The sequence below is a fragment of the Drosophila rhopaloa genome, unplaced genomic scaffold (assembly GCF_018152115.1).
Source record: "Drosophila rhopaloa isolate 14029-0021.01 unplaced genomic scaffold, ASM1815211v1 contig_155, whole genome shotgun sequence".
NCBI classification, from domain to species: domain Eukaryota; kingdom Metazoa; phylum Arthropoda; class Insecta; order Diptera; family Drosophilidae; genus Drosophila; species Drosophila rhopaloa.
In genome coordinates this window covers 11,898,544-11,914,894 of record NW_025335034.1, presented here as the reverse complement: position 1 = coordinate 11,914,894, position 16,351 = coordinate 11,898,544, and the positions used below count along the sequence as shown (strand labels likewise).

General features: G+C 40.1%; 2 protein-coding genes and 1 pseudogene across 2 annotated transcripts; 1 reads left to right on the top strand and 2 right to left on the bottom strand.

The window, feature by feature from the left end:
* The first annotated feature begins 701 nt into the window (after positions 1-701).
* Positions 702-2,124, top strand: LOC108037699 (annotated as a pseudogene).
* A 2,444-nt stretch (positions 2,125-4,568) lies between these two features.
* Positions 4,569-6,897, bottom strand: LOC108037700 (palmitoyltransferase ZDHHC20-B-like). The gene has a single exon (XM_017114327.2). The coding sequence runs from the start codon at positions 6,513-6,515 to the stop codon at positions 5,157-5,159; it is 1,359 nt and encodes a 452-aa protein (XP_016969816.2). The 5' UTR covers positions 6,516-6,897; the 3' UTR covers positions 4,569-5,156.
* A 6,835-nt stretch (positions 6,898-13,732) lies between these two features.
* LOC123037276 lies at positions 13,733-14,517 on the bottom strand. Its single transcript, XM_044457340.1, has 2 exons — positions 14,129-14,517; positions 13,733-14,067 (listed from the first exon to the last, which is right to left on the bottom strand). Exons 1-2 carry the CDS (start codon positions 14,187-14,189, stop codon positions 13,733-13,735), a joined length of 396 nt encoding a protein of 131 aa, XP_044313275.1. The 5' UTR covers positions 14,190-14,517.
* Positions 14,518-16,351: the final 1,834 nt, after the last annotated feature.

The window sequence follows — 16,351 nt, the reverse complement described above, 5'->3', positions numbered from 1 at the left end:
TTTTTGATACTCATAAAAAATCGCAACTTCCTAACTTTAAAAACACCAAAGTTATGGCATTTCCAATCGTTCAGTTATATGGATATAGTCGGCCGATCCTTATGAAATTTGGTAGGTCCAATTGTTTGGCCAAAAATAAAACCCATAGAAAATTCCTAATTTAACAAACACCAAAGTTATGGCATTTCCGATCGTTCAGTTATATGGCAGCTATAGGATCTAGTCGACCGATCCTTATGAAATTTGGTAGGTCGGATAAAACCCATAGAAAATCCCAACTTCCCAACTTTATAAACATCAAAGTTATGGCATTTCCGATCAATCACTTGTATGGCAGCTATAGGATATAGTCGTCTGATCCCGGCCGTTCCGACTTATATACTGCGTGAAAAGGAAAGAAGGGTGTGTGCAAAGTTTCAACTCGATATCTTTAAAACTGAGAGACTAGTTCGCGTAGAAACAGACAGACGGACAGGGGGACAGACGGACATGCTTATATCAACTCAGGAGGCGATCCTGGTCAAGAATATATACCTTTTATAGGGTCGGAGATGTCTCCTTCACTGCGTTGCACACTTTTGACCAAAATTATAATACCCTCTGCAAGGGTATAATAAATAAATAAATAAGAAAGACAATAATAAATAAATAAATAAAATAAAATAAAACAGATAATAACAAAAAATAAAAAAAATAAATAATATTCGCCCTCCTCGTCCAGAAGTAGCCATGGACACGGCCACAACTGCACAACGGCAGCCATCGCCTGTCCCTATAGCTTGCGCGGAGCAGCGGGTGGAGCCGCCGGCATGACAGAAGCGAAAGCCACTGCAGCCGGGTACGAAGATGTGCCAATTGCCTACAACGAAAAGGTCATCGCCTTCCTCCGCCAGCCGAACATCCTGGAGATCGTGCTATAGCGTCAGGGGCAGCACACAATGTCCCGACCGCTTCGTGAAAAAATCAATATCCTGCGGGTGGAGGGTGTTCCCGCTCTCGAGAAATTGGGCCATGACCTACAACTGACCATTTTGCTGAGCCTGTTTGAGCAGGAGATCATGAGCTATGTTCCTATTGAAGAGCACAGTCCGCAGGGATCGCCGGTCCTGAGTTCCCTGATGCCACAGCGGGCGCCGCCTCCGTTCCGCAGGGATTTCGAGGCCAAGCTGCGCAGCTTCTACCGCAAACTGGAGTCCAAGGGCTATGGCCAAGGGCCTCACAAGCTTAAACTGCACATCCGTCGCAGCCATTTGCTGGAGGACGCCTTCCGTCGCATCATGTCCGCCAACAAGAAGGACCTGCAGCGCGGCCGCCTCGCCGTACTCTGGGACACGGAGGAGGTGTCGCCGCTGTCGGCGTTCGTGGACAACTGCCACGACTGGTTCCGCTTCAGTGGCCGTGTTCTGGGACTGGCCCTGGTACACTAGTACCTGCTGGACGCCTTCTTCACGCGTCCCTTCTACAAGGCGCTGCTGCGCCTGCCTGTGGCTCTGAGCGACTTGGAGTCGCTGGACAATGACTTCCATCAGTCGCTTGGATACGCGACAACGACATCGGCACCGGCGTGGATCTCGGCCTGACCTTTTGCGTCACAGAGGAGCTGCTGGGTCGTGTGGTGGAGCGGGAACTGAAGCCGGGCGGCAAGAATATAATCGTCAATGAGAAGAACAAGAAAGAGTACCTGGAGCGCATGATCAAGTGGCGACTGGAGAGCGGCGTCCAGGAGCAGACGGAGTCGCTGTTGCGCGGCTTCTACGAGGTGGTGGACTCGCGCCTGGTCTCTGTCTTTGATGCCCGGAATTAGACACCAACGATTGGCGCCTCAATACCGAGTATCGTTCCGGCTACCATGATAACCACTAGGTGATCGTGTGGTTCTGTCAGGTCATCGAGCGCTTCAGCAACGAGCAGCGTCTGCGCCTGCTCCAGTTCGTGACTGGCACCTCGAGCATCCCCTACGAGGGCTTCTCGGCGCTGCGCGGCTCGACGGGCCCGCGGCGCTTCTGCATCGAGAAGTGGGGCAAGCCCAATGCCCTGCCCCGTGCCCACACCTGCTTCAACCGACTAGACCTGCCGCCCTAGCCCACGCCCGAGCAGCTCTACGAGAAGCTGCTGCTGACGTGATATTGCACCTCAGCCTCAGAAATCCCAGGGATTTGGAAGTTGGTGTCTCTGAAAGTGGACAATGCAGTTGAGGAAAAAATCTTTAACTAATTTTAAAATTCCATTTCATTCAAACCCTATTCAATTTAATATTCTACGACTTTTGGTCTAATTGGTTTCCTATGGAAATCCTTAAAACAAATAGTTAAATTCGTAATATTTTGTGAGAAGTTTCTAAGTCTTCTGAGATTTCTGCAACACCCAGCCTAGTCGTAGACAGACTCGCTACTTTAGGCATGGCATCCCACTAGTTCGTAGACAATTTGCCTTTGCCTTCGTTTGCCGTTCACTGAATGGAAGTTACCCTAAGAGCAAAACGGCTTGTCAGCGCCGCCAGTCATTAGTCCTAAGATCTACACGCCCCCGGATAACATCTAAGCCTAAGCCTATATATATATACCTAAAAAAAAAAAAAAAATTATATATAGAAGGTGTTTTTTTTTTAATTGAACAACTTGATTAATTTTAAATAAATCAATTTTTGAATTGGTAATCGTTATTCTGTTTCTAAAAAAATTTCTTGAGAAGCTCATTGAATTAAACTATTTTCCGCAGCTACAAGACCTGGATTGTCTGAAGTAGGTTGATTAGAGATTGGGCAGCTAGGAGAATTATAATGGACGAGAGAAAACTTTTCGTTTGAAGTGTACTCGTTTTCTTTAAAAGCGGCTTTCCAGCTGACCTTGGTGTCGCGCGAGTTTTTTCTTCGTTTTTCTTGATAAAAGAGTTCTTAACAACTTTGTTAAAAGGGTTATGTGCAAAAATATGTTGGGTTGCTAGTTTGGTATTATTTTGCACGGGAATGGCCTTTTAATACGCTCTCTTGCGAGCAGGGCACCCAAGAGAGGTGACTATGTGATTTTGTTTGCAGTTAGCACATACTAGTTGGTTGCATTGTTGCTCTCTTGGATGTGAAAGACTGCATTTGCTGCATTATTGTTCAGTTTGCTTACAGTGCTGAGCAAAATGGTTAAGTCTGAAGCAGCGGAAACATTGGCTAAAAGGAATATAGGGACTAAAATTAATTTTAGTGTACAAAAAACAATTTCGTTATGGATTTGAGTACCCTTAAAAAGAATCTTAACTCTAGAAGTTTTTACAAAAATATCTTTATTTTCTCGGTCTCTAGTTTTCACACGAATAATTTCATGGATTGGTACTAAAGAGGAAATGTACTCTTTAAGGGGGTAAATACCTTTTTCATTTTCAAAAAATCGAAATTTTTTTTTTTGCTTTATCTTAAGGAAAAACTTTTTGAGAACATTTCCCCAAATTTTCATAGAGATTTGAGCAGTAGAAACAAAGTTACAGCAATCCTAGCCGCGCGCCTCGTCCTCGCCCAAACCCAAACTTTAAAACTTTAAATGACTTTTCGCTGATATGGATTGGCAAAAAACTACTGAACCGCTTTTCTTTAAATTTGTTTTAAAATGTTCGTAATAAATTTTATTAGTGCACGAACGATCGTTTTTTCATGTAAAAATTTGTATTTCGCCGAAACAAAAACGTAATTTTTTGCATGAAACGTTCCCGTATGCACAAAAAAAAACTACTTTAAACTAATGAAATATTTATACCCGTTACTCGTAGAGTAAAAGGGTATATTGTATTCGTGCAAAAGTATGTAACAGGTAGAAGGAAGCGTTTCCGACCCTATAAAGTATATATATTCTTGTTCAGGATCACTAGCCGAGTCGATCTAGCCATGTCCGTCTGTCCGTCTGTCTGTCCGTCTGTCTGTCTGTCCGTCCGTATGAACGCTGAGATCGAAATCTAGAAGATTGGCATTTTGCAAGCAGATTCTAGGAGTTCCTACGCAGCGCAAGTTTGTTTCAAAATGGTGCCACGCCCCCTTTAACGCCCACAATCGCTTATATACGATTTTAAAAATTTAAATATTTCGGAAAAGTAAAAATGCAGTTTTAGTGTGTTTATCAATACCTATCGAAATGGTGAAGAAATTTTTCAAATCGGACCTTTCGTTAAAAAGTTATGCGTGATCAAAGTTTCTATCTCCATCTCCCTCGCACTCCCTTTACCTGAGTAACGGGTATCTGATAGTCGGGGCATTCGACTATAGCGTTCTCTCTTGTTTTATTTTGTCGGCTTCAGTTGACTCGTTCGTCCTGGGGAATTATCACCGCAAAGCTCTTAAAAAAAGGCGTTTAAGGGAAACACACGCCGCTGACTTGCACTCAGCTTTGCATTTATCTTTGAATTTATCGGAAATCTTTTAGGCCGGTTTTCGCCATTGGTTTTACAAATTTTGTCTATATAGGCCACAAAGGGTCCCTTGTGAGCGCTGCTGTATGAGTATCCGCCGTTATCCAAATTTCCATTTTCTCTGTTACAAATATATTTTTTTTTGCATCCATCTTAAGTTCGTCACTCGTAGACAAGTTCACTCAGTATAATTATGTATTTAGGTATAATAGGTGTACAAAAGAATAAAAAAGTATAAAAGTTAAATTGCAAACAGTAACTAACTAACTACATAAATTAAAAGCAAAGAGAAATGCCCGAATTTCGTGTGATAATAGTGTGTACTGAAATCTCATAGCTTATCATTAGGCTTAAGTCTTGAAGATCGGTTGATATCTACAAGGATGATTGGTTCCATTAATGTGTTAACAAGGTACAAATTTCTGACCGGGATAAATATCTCAGCTTCAAGGATCTCCCATATATTCGTTTCTGCTGATTTCAAATACAAAATTCGATCGATTGAAACAATTACATATTGCTTAATGTAAACTTAGTCGAATGTAGCTAAGTGATGATTGAATTTAAAATACCCGACGATGTATATCTAAGCCAAGTATAGTGGTCCCAGCCATTCAAACATTTTAATGGCCTACACTGAACATTTGATGAATTGCATAGAGGTAACTTATTGGCTTACTACAAACTGCGACGTTGACAAATCTGGCAGTTTACTCGGCTATATAGTACAAACACAATACATTCTACAGAAACAAATCAAATGGTGCAATTCAAACTGGCAGATCGCCATTCGGCGGGCGTGGGGAATCCTTGGCAGGATCCACTCCTGCTAGTGGATGATCCCCAACCATGTCGATGAATACAGCTGCCCCATTGGCTTCTCTCTCCGCCTGCTGACTAGACTTGACTACTGCTGTGCTGCTGCTTAATGACTGGCCGTTTGCCACCTGCTCCAGCCGCTCTTCCAGCTCGTCCAGGTATGGAGATGGTGGCGCCTGTTGCTGCTGCAACTGCTGGATTGGCTGAGCGCTGGTGCTTCTTACTTGATGAGGCGATTGGTTGTGATGATGGTTAGTGGTGTCGAGGGGACTAGCGCCAATCAACTTATCTGTTGGATTGCCATCTAACCTGCTGGTGGCCGTATCCCCCATGGCATCGTACCGCTGGACGGGTGAGGTGGTGGACACTCGACTCTGGTCGCTGGAGGTCGGATAGCTGTAGCCATCACCGCGACTGGAGAAGACGGGCAGGAACCAGTACTGCCAGTCGTCACCGAATACCTCGCAGAAATTGGCGTATCGGCCCAAGTTATAGCCATTCTTATCTGGGCCGCCAACGCGGAAGATGGGAGCCCGAAACGACTCCAGAGTCGTGCGATTCACCAGCACCAGGTAGATGTGGTAGCCAAACAAACTCACCAAACTAATGGCAAACATTAAGGCAATGAAGAACAGGAACAAGATGTGGAATCGTCCCATTCCGGTGGCATTTAGCTGTCCCTGTGCCGAGTAACCATTATTATCGTACTTCCAGAAATCGACAAAATCGTGCAGCGCTGTGAAGGCCACGTACAGGCAGTAGACGAGCGCATAGCCCAGGAACAAGACAAAGTACTTGTAGTTGTAGAAGTTGACGCAGTTGTTCACCCAGGGGCAGTGGTGGTCCATCTTCAGCACGCAGCAGCTGCACACGCTGCAGTGGTGCGCCCGGTCTGGCTTGATGATCTTGCACTTCTCGCAGAACCGCACAGATCCGTTCATTGTGCGATTTGTGACTGGCAGATCGCGCGCAAAGTTGTTAAGTATGCGTTTCTGGGTGTCTGGGCTGTCGGCCCGGAAAAGTCGAGTCACTTCCTCGTCCGGTATCCGCCACTGATCAGGCATTCGGCCCACGGACGTCATAATGGTACGCCAGTAGGACCACATAAACAGGGTGAGGAAAAGGTGGTAGAACAACAGCATGAATATCATACCGATGCGGTTCTGCGAGTTGCGGATGCACAGCTCCACCACGTAGGCATAGTAGGACCAGGCTATCACCGCAGTGATGAATAGCACCGGGATCCACTTGAAGACCGCCATACAAAATCCACAAGGTGTCTTCCGCCGTCGATGGTCGTCGTTTCCCATGTTATTAATGTGGGCCACCACTTCGGTGAGGGCGCGCGTGTCTCTTGGCGTTGGGGTGAAGTCCACCTGAAGCTGAAGCGGAATCGGGGCGCCAGATGGGACTGCTATTGTGACTGCTCCTCCGGCGGGCGGGGATCTCTGCGATCTACGCTCCTCCGTCCAATCCAATTTCTTTATCTGATAGTGATTCACTCGCTTGCACGCTATTGTCGAACACCTTCGGCGCTATCTGCTGCTTGCTTCCCCTTTTGGGCGGGCAGGTGCAGGTTTTCACCTTAACGCTGCGACATTTTTGTTATTATTCCCAATTTTTTTTGCTTTTCCAGGTGCAATTAACAAAATTTGGCTGTCAAATTATGGGAAACTCGAACTGGTTTAGGGATGGGCGATTTGTGTAATACCGTTATAATTTTACCACTTACTTGACTGCTTGTGCTGTTGTCATTGGATTGTCATTGACCTCTCTCATCTCCACTTCTTCACATTCCGAAACAACTGAATTGTTGTCCAAAGGTTTTTTTCTTTTTATTTAAGGGCGATAATTTCGGCCTTTTAAAGTTGGACGACTCAGAGATAGGGCTTTTACCCTTGGCCTCGGAGGAGGCCATTTTCTTTGGGGTAATTTTACCCGTATTTGATTTTTATTTCGTCCCACTAACAAGATATTCATATTCATAATTAATAATATAAAAAATATATTTTGTTATATTTTTGTTTTGAAAAAAACAGAAAATTTTTAAATTTTAATTTTTGTCACACACTGCTCAAACACCTCCGTTGCATGCGCTTACACAATGCAAAGTGCGCTTTCAACATTCATAACAAAATTTAATATACAGTATAAGCCGATTAAAAAAGAATTTTTTTTTAAATAATCTTTAAAACGGTTATTAATCTAAGCAAAATGGTATGAAAAAAGAGAAAAAAAAACTATGTTTTAAAAATTTCAATCGTTCTATGGCAGTTATTGGACCAACTCGTTCATTTCTCACAAAGATTTAAAGTCTACCTACTTTTAAAATAAAATAAGTAGCTAAAAACTTTTTTAAGACTTCTTATCTCGTTTTTTAACCCTTGACACTCTTTAATGTTATACATACAAGGAACAGCCTTAACACAACAAAAGTTTTTTAAACTTATTTTAATGTTACATTTACCCCATACAACTTCTTAAGCAAAAAGTGCAAAATTGGGTACGTCAGGCGGGTTAATTTTGTTTAAGAAAAAGGAAATCTTTAATATCCATACGGCCATAAAGAAATATTTTGTTATCCATAAACATATGTATATACATATATGTACAGTGGCAAACTTAATTATTGCCACAGCAAGCATGTTGCACTTAAAGGCTATTTTCCTTTATCTAATATGCTGATATTTTAAAGAAGAACAAGAGAGAACGCTATAGTCGGGTGCCCCGACTATCAGATACCCGTTATTCAGCTAAAGGGAGTGCGAGGGAGATGGAGATAGAAACTTTGATCACGCATAACTTTTTAACGAATGGTCCGATTTGAAAATTGTTTTCTACATTTCGATAGGTATTGATAAACACAATAAAACTGCATTTTTACTTTTCCGAAATATTTAAATTTTTAAAATCGTATATGAGCGATTGTGGGCGTTAAAGGGGGCGTGGCACCATTTTGAAACAAACTTGCGCTGCGTAGGAACTTCTAAAATCTACATGCAAAATGCCAATATTCTAGCTTTTATAGTTTCCGAGATCTCAGCGTTCATACGGACAGACAGACAGACAGACGGACAGACGGACAGACGGACATGGCTAGATCGACTCGGCTAGTGATCCTGATCAAGAATATATATACTTTATAGGGTCGGAAACGCTTCCTTCTAGCTGTTACATACTTTTGCACGAATACAATATACCCTTTTACTCTACGAGTAACGGGTATAAAAATATTTTTAGATATAATCATTAATTTACTGTTAAATACAAGTGACTTCATTAATTTATCTTTTATAAATAATGTAATAAAAATAAAAAACCAAAAAAAGGAAAAAAATTTCCTTGAACTAAGTTATTGGCACATTTGGGTTTTAATGAATTATTTTGTTAAAACTTCTATACTTTTAATGGTATAATGATTAATTTTATAGCTAAAATTATTTTACTGCCTTAAAATAAAGGAAAAGTGGTTTGACTTTACAATGTAAAAGTTCAATCAACCGCATGTGTCCAAAAATTAAAATTTAATTAGCAGGATCAAGGCAAATCGAATGTCAAGATTAAGGAACGGATGCCCAGAAGCCATTTTTCGGATCCCTTAGCAGCATTGTAAAGAACCCACGTCGTTGCAAAATGCAAGGCACACTGGCCGATTCATGGTTTTAACAAAATAGTTCATTAAAACCCAAGTGTGCCAATAATTTAGTTCAGGGAAATTTGGTCCATTTTTTTTGTTTTTATTTTTATTAAATTATTTATAAAACATAAATTAAAGAAGTCTCTTGTATTGAACAGTAAATTAATGATATCTGAAAATATTTTTCTTCATTAAAATATCAGTATATTAGATAAAGAAAAATAGCCTTTAAGTTCAACATGCTTGCTGTGCCAATAATTAAGTTCGTCACTGTATATGCACAAATGCATATCGACACATTCATACATATGTAGTCTTTGCGCCATCTACATTGCACGGAAAACTCTTATATTGCCGGGACCCCAAAACAATAAATAAATATTGCCCAAACCGGGGCAGGAAGGGTAGCAAGAAGAAAGCGGAAATATAATGCGGGCACGGCGATCATTGACTCGCGGACACTTTTAAAATTTTTTCGAAAACTCCACGGTTGTTGCCAAAAAAGGCGGTAACGTAGAAACGAAAGTTTTGGTGTCAACGGCATTTGCGACGATGCTGATACAGACTCGCCAAAACGCCACTTACGGAGCGAAGTCAACTGCCAGGCGCCTTGGGTCTTCGATCACGGCTGCGGTCTTGGCTAAGATGTAAACGTATCCACTGCGCACGACAGACTGGCCCACCTGAAACATACTGACACGAGTCTGTACGCAAATCACAGTGTTGCCGCAACATGTTTCTTTTGGAAAAGCCCCTGGGAAGTGAAAAACGGGAAAGAGCTAAAACCACAGCCGGGAATGAGAGAATGCCCGATCGAAGGGCAAAAAATACACTTTTTAAAATGTTCTCCTCCGCTCCGCTTTAACAAAGAAAATAACCTTGTTGTCCACAAAGACATTTTATTTTTGGTCGCAAAATGTTGTTATCAGAAATTTCTATTCAAAATAAATACGGGCTATCAGCCGAATTGCAGTGCCAACACCACAACTGAGAAAAGCAGCATCCGCGGCCCCAGTAATCATCAGCTTATAATAACTTCCCGCAAAATAAATGTTTCATGTCCTAAAATTTGATATTTGTTCTATTCCTCTGATCGACTAACATAAGTGAGTGAACAGATATGTAAAAGACTTCGGCAATGTGTACACATTTTTTTTTAAATATTTTGTCAATCACCATAATTATAATAATATTATTAAACAAGAGAGAACGCTATAGTCGGGTGCCCCGACTATCAGATACCCGTTACTCAGGTAAAGGGAGTGCGAGGGAGATGGAGATAGAAATTTTGATCACGCATAACTTTTTAACGAATGGTCCGATTTGAAAAATTTCTTCTACATTTCGATAGGTATTGATAAACACAATAAAACTGCATTTTTACTTTTCCGAAATATTTAAATTTTTAAAATCGTGTATAAGCGATTTACTCTACGAGTAACGGGTATAATCATTAATTGTACATTTTTCTCCTTCGGGAATATACAATTACAAACTCATTCGGTTTGGGGTTTAAATATTGACGCTAAATATAATAATAATAAATAGGAAAAATATGTAAAAACCATAAATAATATTTTGGTTTGTTATTTTTTATGTTTTAAAGGTTATAAGTATTACAATCTATTAATTTGCATATTATCATTATTTAAACAAGAAAGGAAGCATATAACCTTGCAGTTATTAAAAAACGACTACGTTTCGATTTGTATGCCTATTATATATACAAAAAACAATGAAGCTATGTCGATTTTGCCCTGCATTTCGCCATCGTTTCTATGGCACCTATATTGATATTGTGGTCCGATTAAGAGAAAACTAATAGCGTAATTCTGATATTGTAAATATTTACTATATCTCAAAGAAATATTTTGATAAATTCCATAGTATCAAAAAAAAATTTAAAACAACAAAGTTATACTTTTAAAATTTTTTTTCGATTTTTCCTATGGGAACTATATAATATAGTCGCCCGATCCGGCTCGTTACGACTTATATACTACCTGCAATAGAAAGACAACTTTTGGGAAAGTTTCAAGCAGATGGCTTTAAAACTGAGGGACTAGTTTGCGTAGAAACGGACGGATGGACAGACGGACATGGCTAGATCGACTCTCCTGGTGATGCTGATCAAGAATATATATACTTTGCAGGGTCGAACATGTCTCCTTCACTGCGTTGCAAACTTTTGTCTGAAATTATAATACCCTCTGCAAGGGTATAAAAACGACTGTGGCTCCTGATTTACTTATTTTCGTGTATGCTTGCTGCTCTCGCTCTCATACAAATACAAGGCATATAACCTGGCCATTTACGATATTCAAGAAAATATTTTGAGTCTTTTTTGCTCGTACCTGCTCTTGACTCGAATTTCATTCAAAATTTTTGTTGTTCCCTCTTAACCTTTTTTAATACTTTTTAATGTTTTTTTACACAATTCATTTGTTTTATTTTTTTTTACTTTGCAGAAACATATATTTTAAAAATTCGCTCATCACACTTTTCTCAGACGATTCCACCGAAAAAGCGCTTTGTTCAAAACATTACATTCGCCTTTTTGACCTTATCCGATTTCTCTTACCAACTTTAAGTCCAAGATGGCCTCCTTTAAGCCTCCCTTAAGATCCGACTAGGGTCCGAAAGACTATACTAGAGCACCCGGCGAACTTTGTCTCGCCCCTATTTCACGACTTCATATAATCCCAGAGTAATAATAAAACACTGGTAATTCAAATTTCATAAAAATTTATTTGACTCGAAATCTCCACTGATCGATGTGATAAACAATATTTTTATACCCGTTACTCGTAGAGTAAAAGGGTATATTGTATTCGTGCAAAAGTATGTAACAGGTAGAAGGAAGCGTTTCCGACCCTATAAAGTATATATATTATTGATCAGGGTCACTAGCCGAGTCGATATAGCCATGTCCGTCTGTCCGTCTGTCCGTCTGTCCGTCTGTCTGTCCGTCCGTATGAACGCTGAGATCTCGGAAACTATAAAAGCTAGAAGATTGGCATTTTGCATGCAGATTCTAGGAGTTCCTACGCAGCGCAAGTTTGTTTAAAAAAGGTGCCACGCCCCCTTTAACGCCCACAATCGCTAATATACGATTTTAAAAATTTAAATATTTCGGAAAAGTAAAAATGCAGTTTTATTGTGTTTATCAATACCTATCGAAATGTAGAAGAAATTTTTCAAATCGGACCATTCGTTAAAAAGTTATGCGTGATCAAAGTTTCTATCTCCATCTCCCTCGCACTCCCTCTACCTGAGTAACGGGTATCTGATAGTCGGGGCACCCGACTATAGCGTTCTCTCATGTTTCTTTTGTTATCCGGTGCAAATATAAATAATGATGACGGCTTTCCCACACGCGAACAGGCTATGTATAACTGCCCATGTGAAAAACATTGATATTCCAGATTAATCCCGCAGACATCCAACAATTGGCCTTGCGATTTATTGATTGTCATCGCAAATGCCAATCGAACTGGGAACTGAATCCTCTTGAATTGGAATGGAAGATCTGTTGGAATAATCGGAATTCGGGGGATAAGAACTTCCTCCTTTAAATTTGCCCTTAAGGGGTTATATACCTTTTTGAGCGAAAAAATTGAGGGAACTTTGAATTTTTTTCAGGTGTGTAGCAATTATTTTATGACACTGAAGTTATTATTTATTGATAGTACATGTTTTTATCGAAACAACAAGCGTTTGTTTTTGAAAAAAATATAAATAATTTACGAAGTTATGGCAATTTTCTCGGAACCCTTTTTTTGTATAGCGGCTTGCGGTGACCACGATGGAAGTCCAGCAGGTCAACTGAAATCAAAAAACCAAAAAATTTGTATTAGTATAGTATTATTTCCAGTTCGTGAATGATTATTTTCAAGATTATTTGGTATTTTCTGCATGCAGTAACAATTTTTCCAAAAAGTTGATTTTTCGAGTTCTAAAAATGTTATTAAAAAATTCTGATCTGCAAAATCAAAATTGGCACATAAAAACCGAATCGTTCACGAACTCGGCACAATCATTACGAATAATTAAAAAAAAAATTGAAGTAGATCGATCAAATGGTTCTTGTGCAATCGCGGTCACAGCAAAGGCACTTTTGGAAAAACACGACTTTGAGATAATCGCATTCAAAGTTTTACGTTGAGTATATGCAACAATTGAAGTCGAGCAGAGAAACGCTGATTTCCTATCGAACTATTATTCGAATCTCTATGAAAATTTGGGAAAATGTTCTCTAGGGGATATACTTTAGGATTCAGCAAAAAAAAATTTTTGTTTTTAAAAAAAAAAAGGTATATAACCCCTTAATAATCGCCGCAGGAATCACGTTGTTCATCAGATTTTTAACGGACAACCGCGTACCGTTGCATAATCTCGGATGATTTAGATTCCGCAGCATTATATAAATTGATCCCACTTTCAGTTGCAAATTATGCGGCGGAGTTCCTGGCACACCTGTGAGTTCCAAAATTCCTTCGGATAGTTGGTCGCTTCATCCTCGTCGGTCACGCAGTCAACGGATCTGTATGAATGCAGTTCTCCAGCGATTTGACTTTGAATAACGAAATTCAAACTATCTACGTCCTTATTCTTCGTTGTTCTCCGTTCTGCTCTTTGCGCTGCGTTCGCGTCCGTAAAGTAGACACGCTGGCCGTTCTCCAAGTGAACAGATAAGTGCACGACAGTCGGGTGACGTTAATGAATCGGGAATGAAAATAACCGCCAATTGGCCTCGTTACCTCATCGTTTGCATTCGGATCAATGGATATACATCCTGTCCACTGGGAAATGGTTTTGTGCAGTTTCCGTTATCCATGCATACTGATTCTGGGTTGTGGACTCCGCAAGGGCCATGGATCATGCTTGTTGTCACAATGGAATGCAGCCCGGGATCAGTTTGTTTATCTGGTATTTCGGCTGAAATAATCGAACATAAGTAGCTGGGAGAATGGCCAAACAACCGATTTTGGCCGCGTGTCCTTCAGTAGCGATGGCGTCACGCAAGAGGATGTACTCGTCTGAGCGCAACTTCGACTGATTGAAACGAATGAAATTGAGACGCTCCGTTTCTACTTTGACGTACATGTCGACACAGTACTGTTGAAACAAACGGCGGTATCTCAACAGATGATTGTCAACATCTAGTCGAATCATCAATCGATACGCATAAATATTCATAGAGCTGACCTTATTCGTTTCATCTCCTAAAATTTAAATTAAAACTTAGTTGTAGAATCAAAAAGAAGTGATGACTTGTAAACAAACCTGTCGTTGGATTGACCATCTTTATGTTAAAGTGATACCCATCTTCTCCACGACAGAACATCAACGGGTTTTGAAGTGCATCATATGACCGATGAGTCTCATAAACTCCCTGCAATTGGCCATCATCCCGTCGCTTGAGAACAATATCGCGTGATTCCACATTCTCGCCAACAATCACCACTGCGACTTCATTAATAGTGGGAGCATTAAATTATCTTGCATGGCTTCCAGTGGGCCTTTTGTCAGCGCTGATAATGATTTTGTGGTCGTCAGAATGCATTGTATCCAATGCGGTTTTGAACAATCTGACCAATTCATTACGCTCATGTAAAAGATATTGCAATTGTTGTATAATTTCACGTTTAGTTGCAGTGAAAATTGCACAACGCTGATTTAGTTCATCTTCCGAATTACCAATGATCTGAAGGAATTTATGATCTGTGTTTGGTGGTGGTAACAAAGCGCCCGCTCGATAGTGAATTTGCCCTTGAATCTGAATGTTGGGATGTAATTTTGAAAAAAATGAGAGTTGTTCATTTTGATAATAAAGGGACGCCATTACCTTATAACTCGGATTGTAGCCTGGTTGATAAACAACCTCGGCTCCAAATGACGTAATTTTAAAGCATCCGTTATATTTTTGTGCAAGCTTTAGGAAACTGTTTGATTGGGATGAATTTCCATATAGTAGCGAATACAATGGCTCTGGTGGATGAGCTAAAACGGGCAATTTAATTTTCCCACCTGCACAGCATAAGCCGGGGGTTTCCAATCGAAACTTCAGTGCATTGCAATGCTGACATACGATAAAAAAATGAACCAATAACAACGCAGCTATGATCTTTGTAGGGTGTTTCGGAATTGTATGCGAATGCAGCGCGATTCAAGTTTTCATTTGCGGCTGGTCTTCTATTCAGATTTTGTCGGGCTTGAGGTGGTCTGTGCAATTCGGGCACGTGCCGATGCATTTATTTCAGCACGAACGTCTTGCGTTCGATTATTGCGGACATTCTGAGAATGTATCGCATTGCGTGAACGACGTCCAAGTCTTGATCTAAAAGCATGCATTATTTCCAATTAAAACTTTGGCAATGTTTCGTTGACTCGATTTTTTACAGTTTTATGTACAACAATGAAGGCATTATTTCCAAAGACTGCTGTTTTAACAGTTTTATGTACAACAATGAATACATCTCTTGAGCCGATAGCGACTTTTCCGGCAGGTTTTCCCAAAATTTTCTTATGTATTAACCTTCTTCTGGTAATTACAAACAACTGAAAAAAATTTGAGCCAAATCGCCCCAACCGTTCTCTTGTTTTGCGATGGCGTACATTTTTTGCACCATTTTTATACCCTTGCAGAGGGTATTATAATTTTGGTCAAAAGTGTGCAACGCAGTGAAGGAGACATCTCCGACCCTATAAAGTATATATATTCTTGATCAGGATCACCTCCTGAGTTGATATAGCCATGACCGTCTGTCTGTCCGTCTGTCCGTCTGTCTGTTTCTGCGCAAACTAGTCTCTCAGTTTTAAAGATATCGAACTGAAACTTTGCACACACCCTTCTTTCCTTTCCACGCAGTATATATGTCGGAATGGGATCGGCCGACTATATCCTATAGCTGCCATATAACTGATTTATCGGAAATGCCATAACTTTGGTGTTTGTTAAGTTAGGAAGTTGGAATTTTCTATGGGTTTTATTTTTGGCCAATCAATCCGACCTATTAAATTTCATAAGGATCGGCCCACTATATCCTATAGCTGCCATATAACTGAACGATTGAAAATGCCATAACTTTGGTGTTTTTAAAGTTAGGAAGTTGGGATTTTTTTTGAGTATTAAGAATGCATCATATGAATAATTTTGGAGAATATAATGTACATAATATTCTGCAAGGGTATATCAACTTCGGCTCCGCCCAAAGTTAGCTTTCCTTTCTTGTTATATATAATATATAGATTAAAAAGGAAAAAGGAAAAATTTCCAAAGCAGTTTTTTAACTGTTACTACTTATAACTTTTGGACAACTGCCAAATCTCTGAAATGTTATTTATGTAAGTTTAAATAAAGAAAATAAGCTTTTTACTGTAGATTTGAAACTTTGAAGTAGAAATTGTGGACTATAAAAAAACAAAAAAACTGCTAAGGATCAGTTCTTCAAATACCTCTGTACTGCATTTAAAAGCTAGGATGACAACTATGTACCGGCTTCGGAC

Excerpts from the sequence above, each read along its gene's own strand:
- LOC108037700 (XM_017114327.2), bottom strand. The coding sequence starts at position 6,515 with ATGGGAAACGACGACCATCGACGGCGGAAGACACCTTGTGGATTTTGT.
- LOC123037276 (XM_044457340.1), bottom strand. The coding sequence starts at position 14,189 with ATGTTCTGTCGTGGAGAAGATGGGTATCACTTTAACATAAAGATGGTC. Across the intron at positions 14,068-14,128 it reads GATGGTCAATCCAACGACAG|GAGATGAAACGAATAAGGTC; the intron begins GTTTGTTTACAA and ends TTTAAATTTTAG.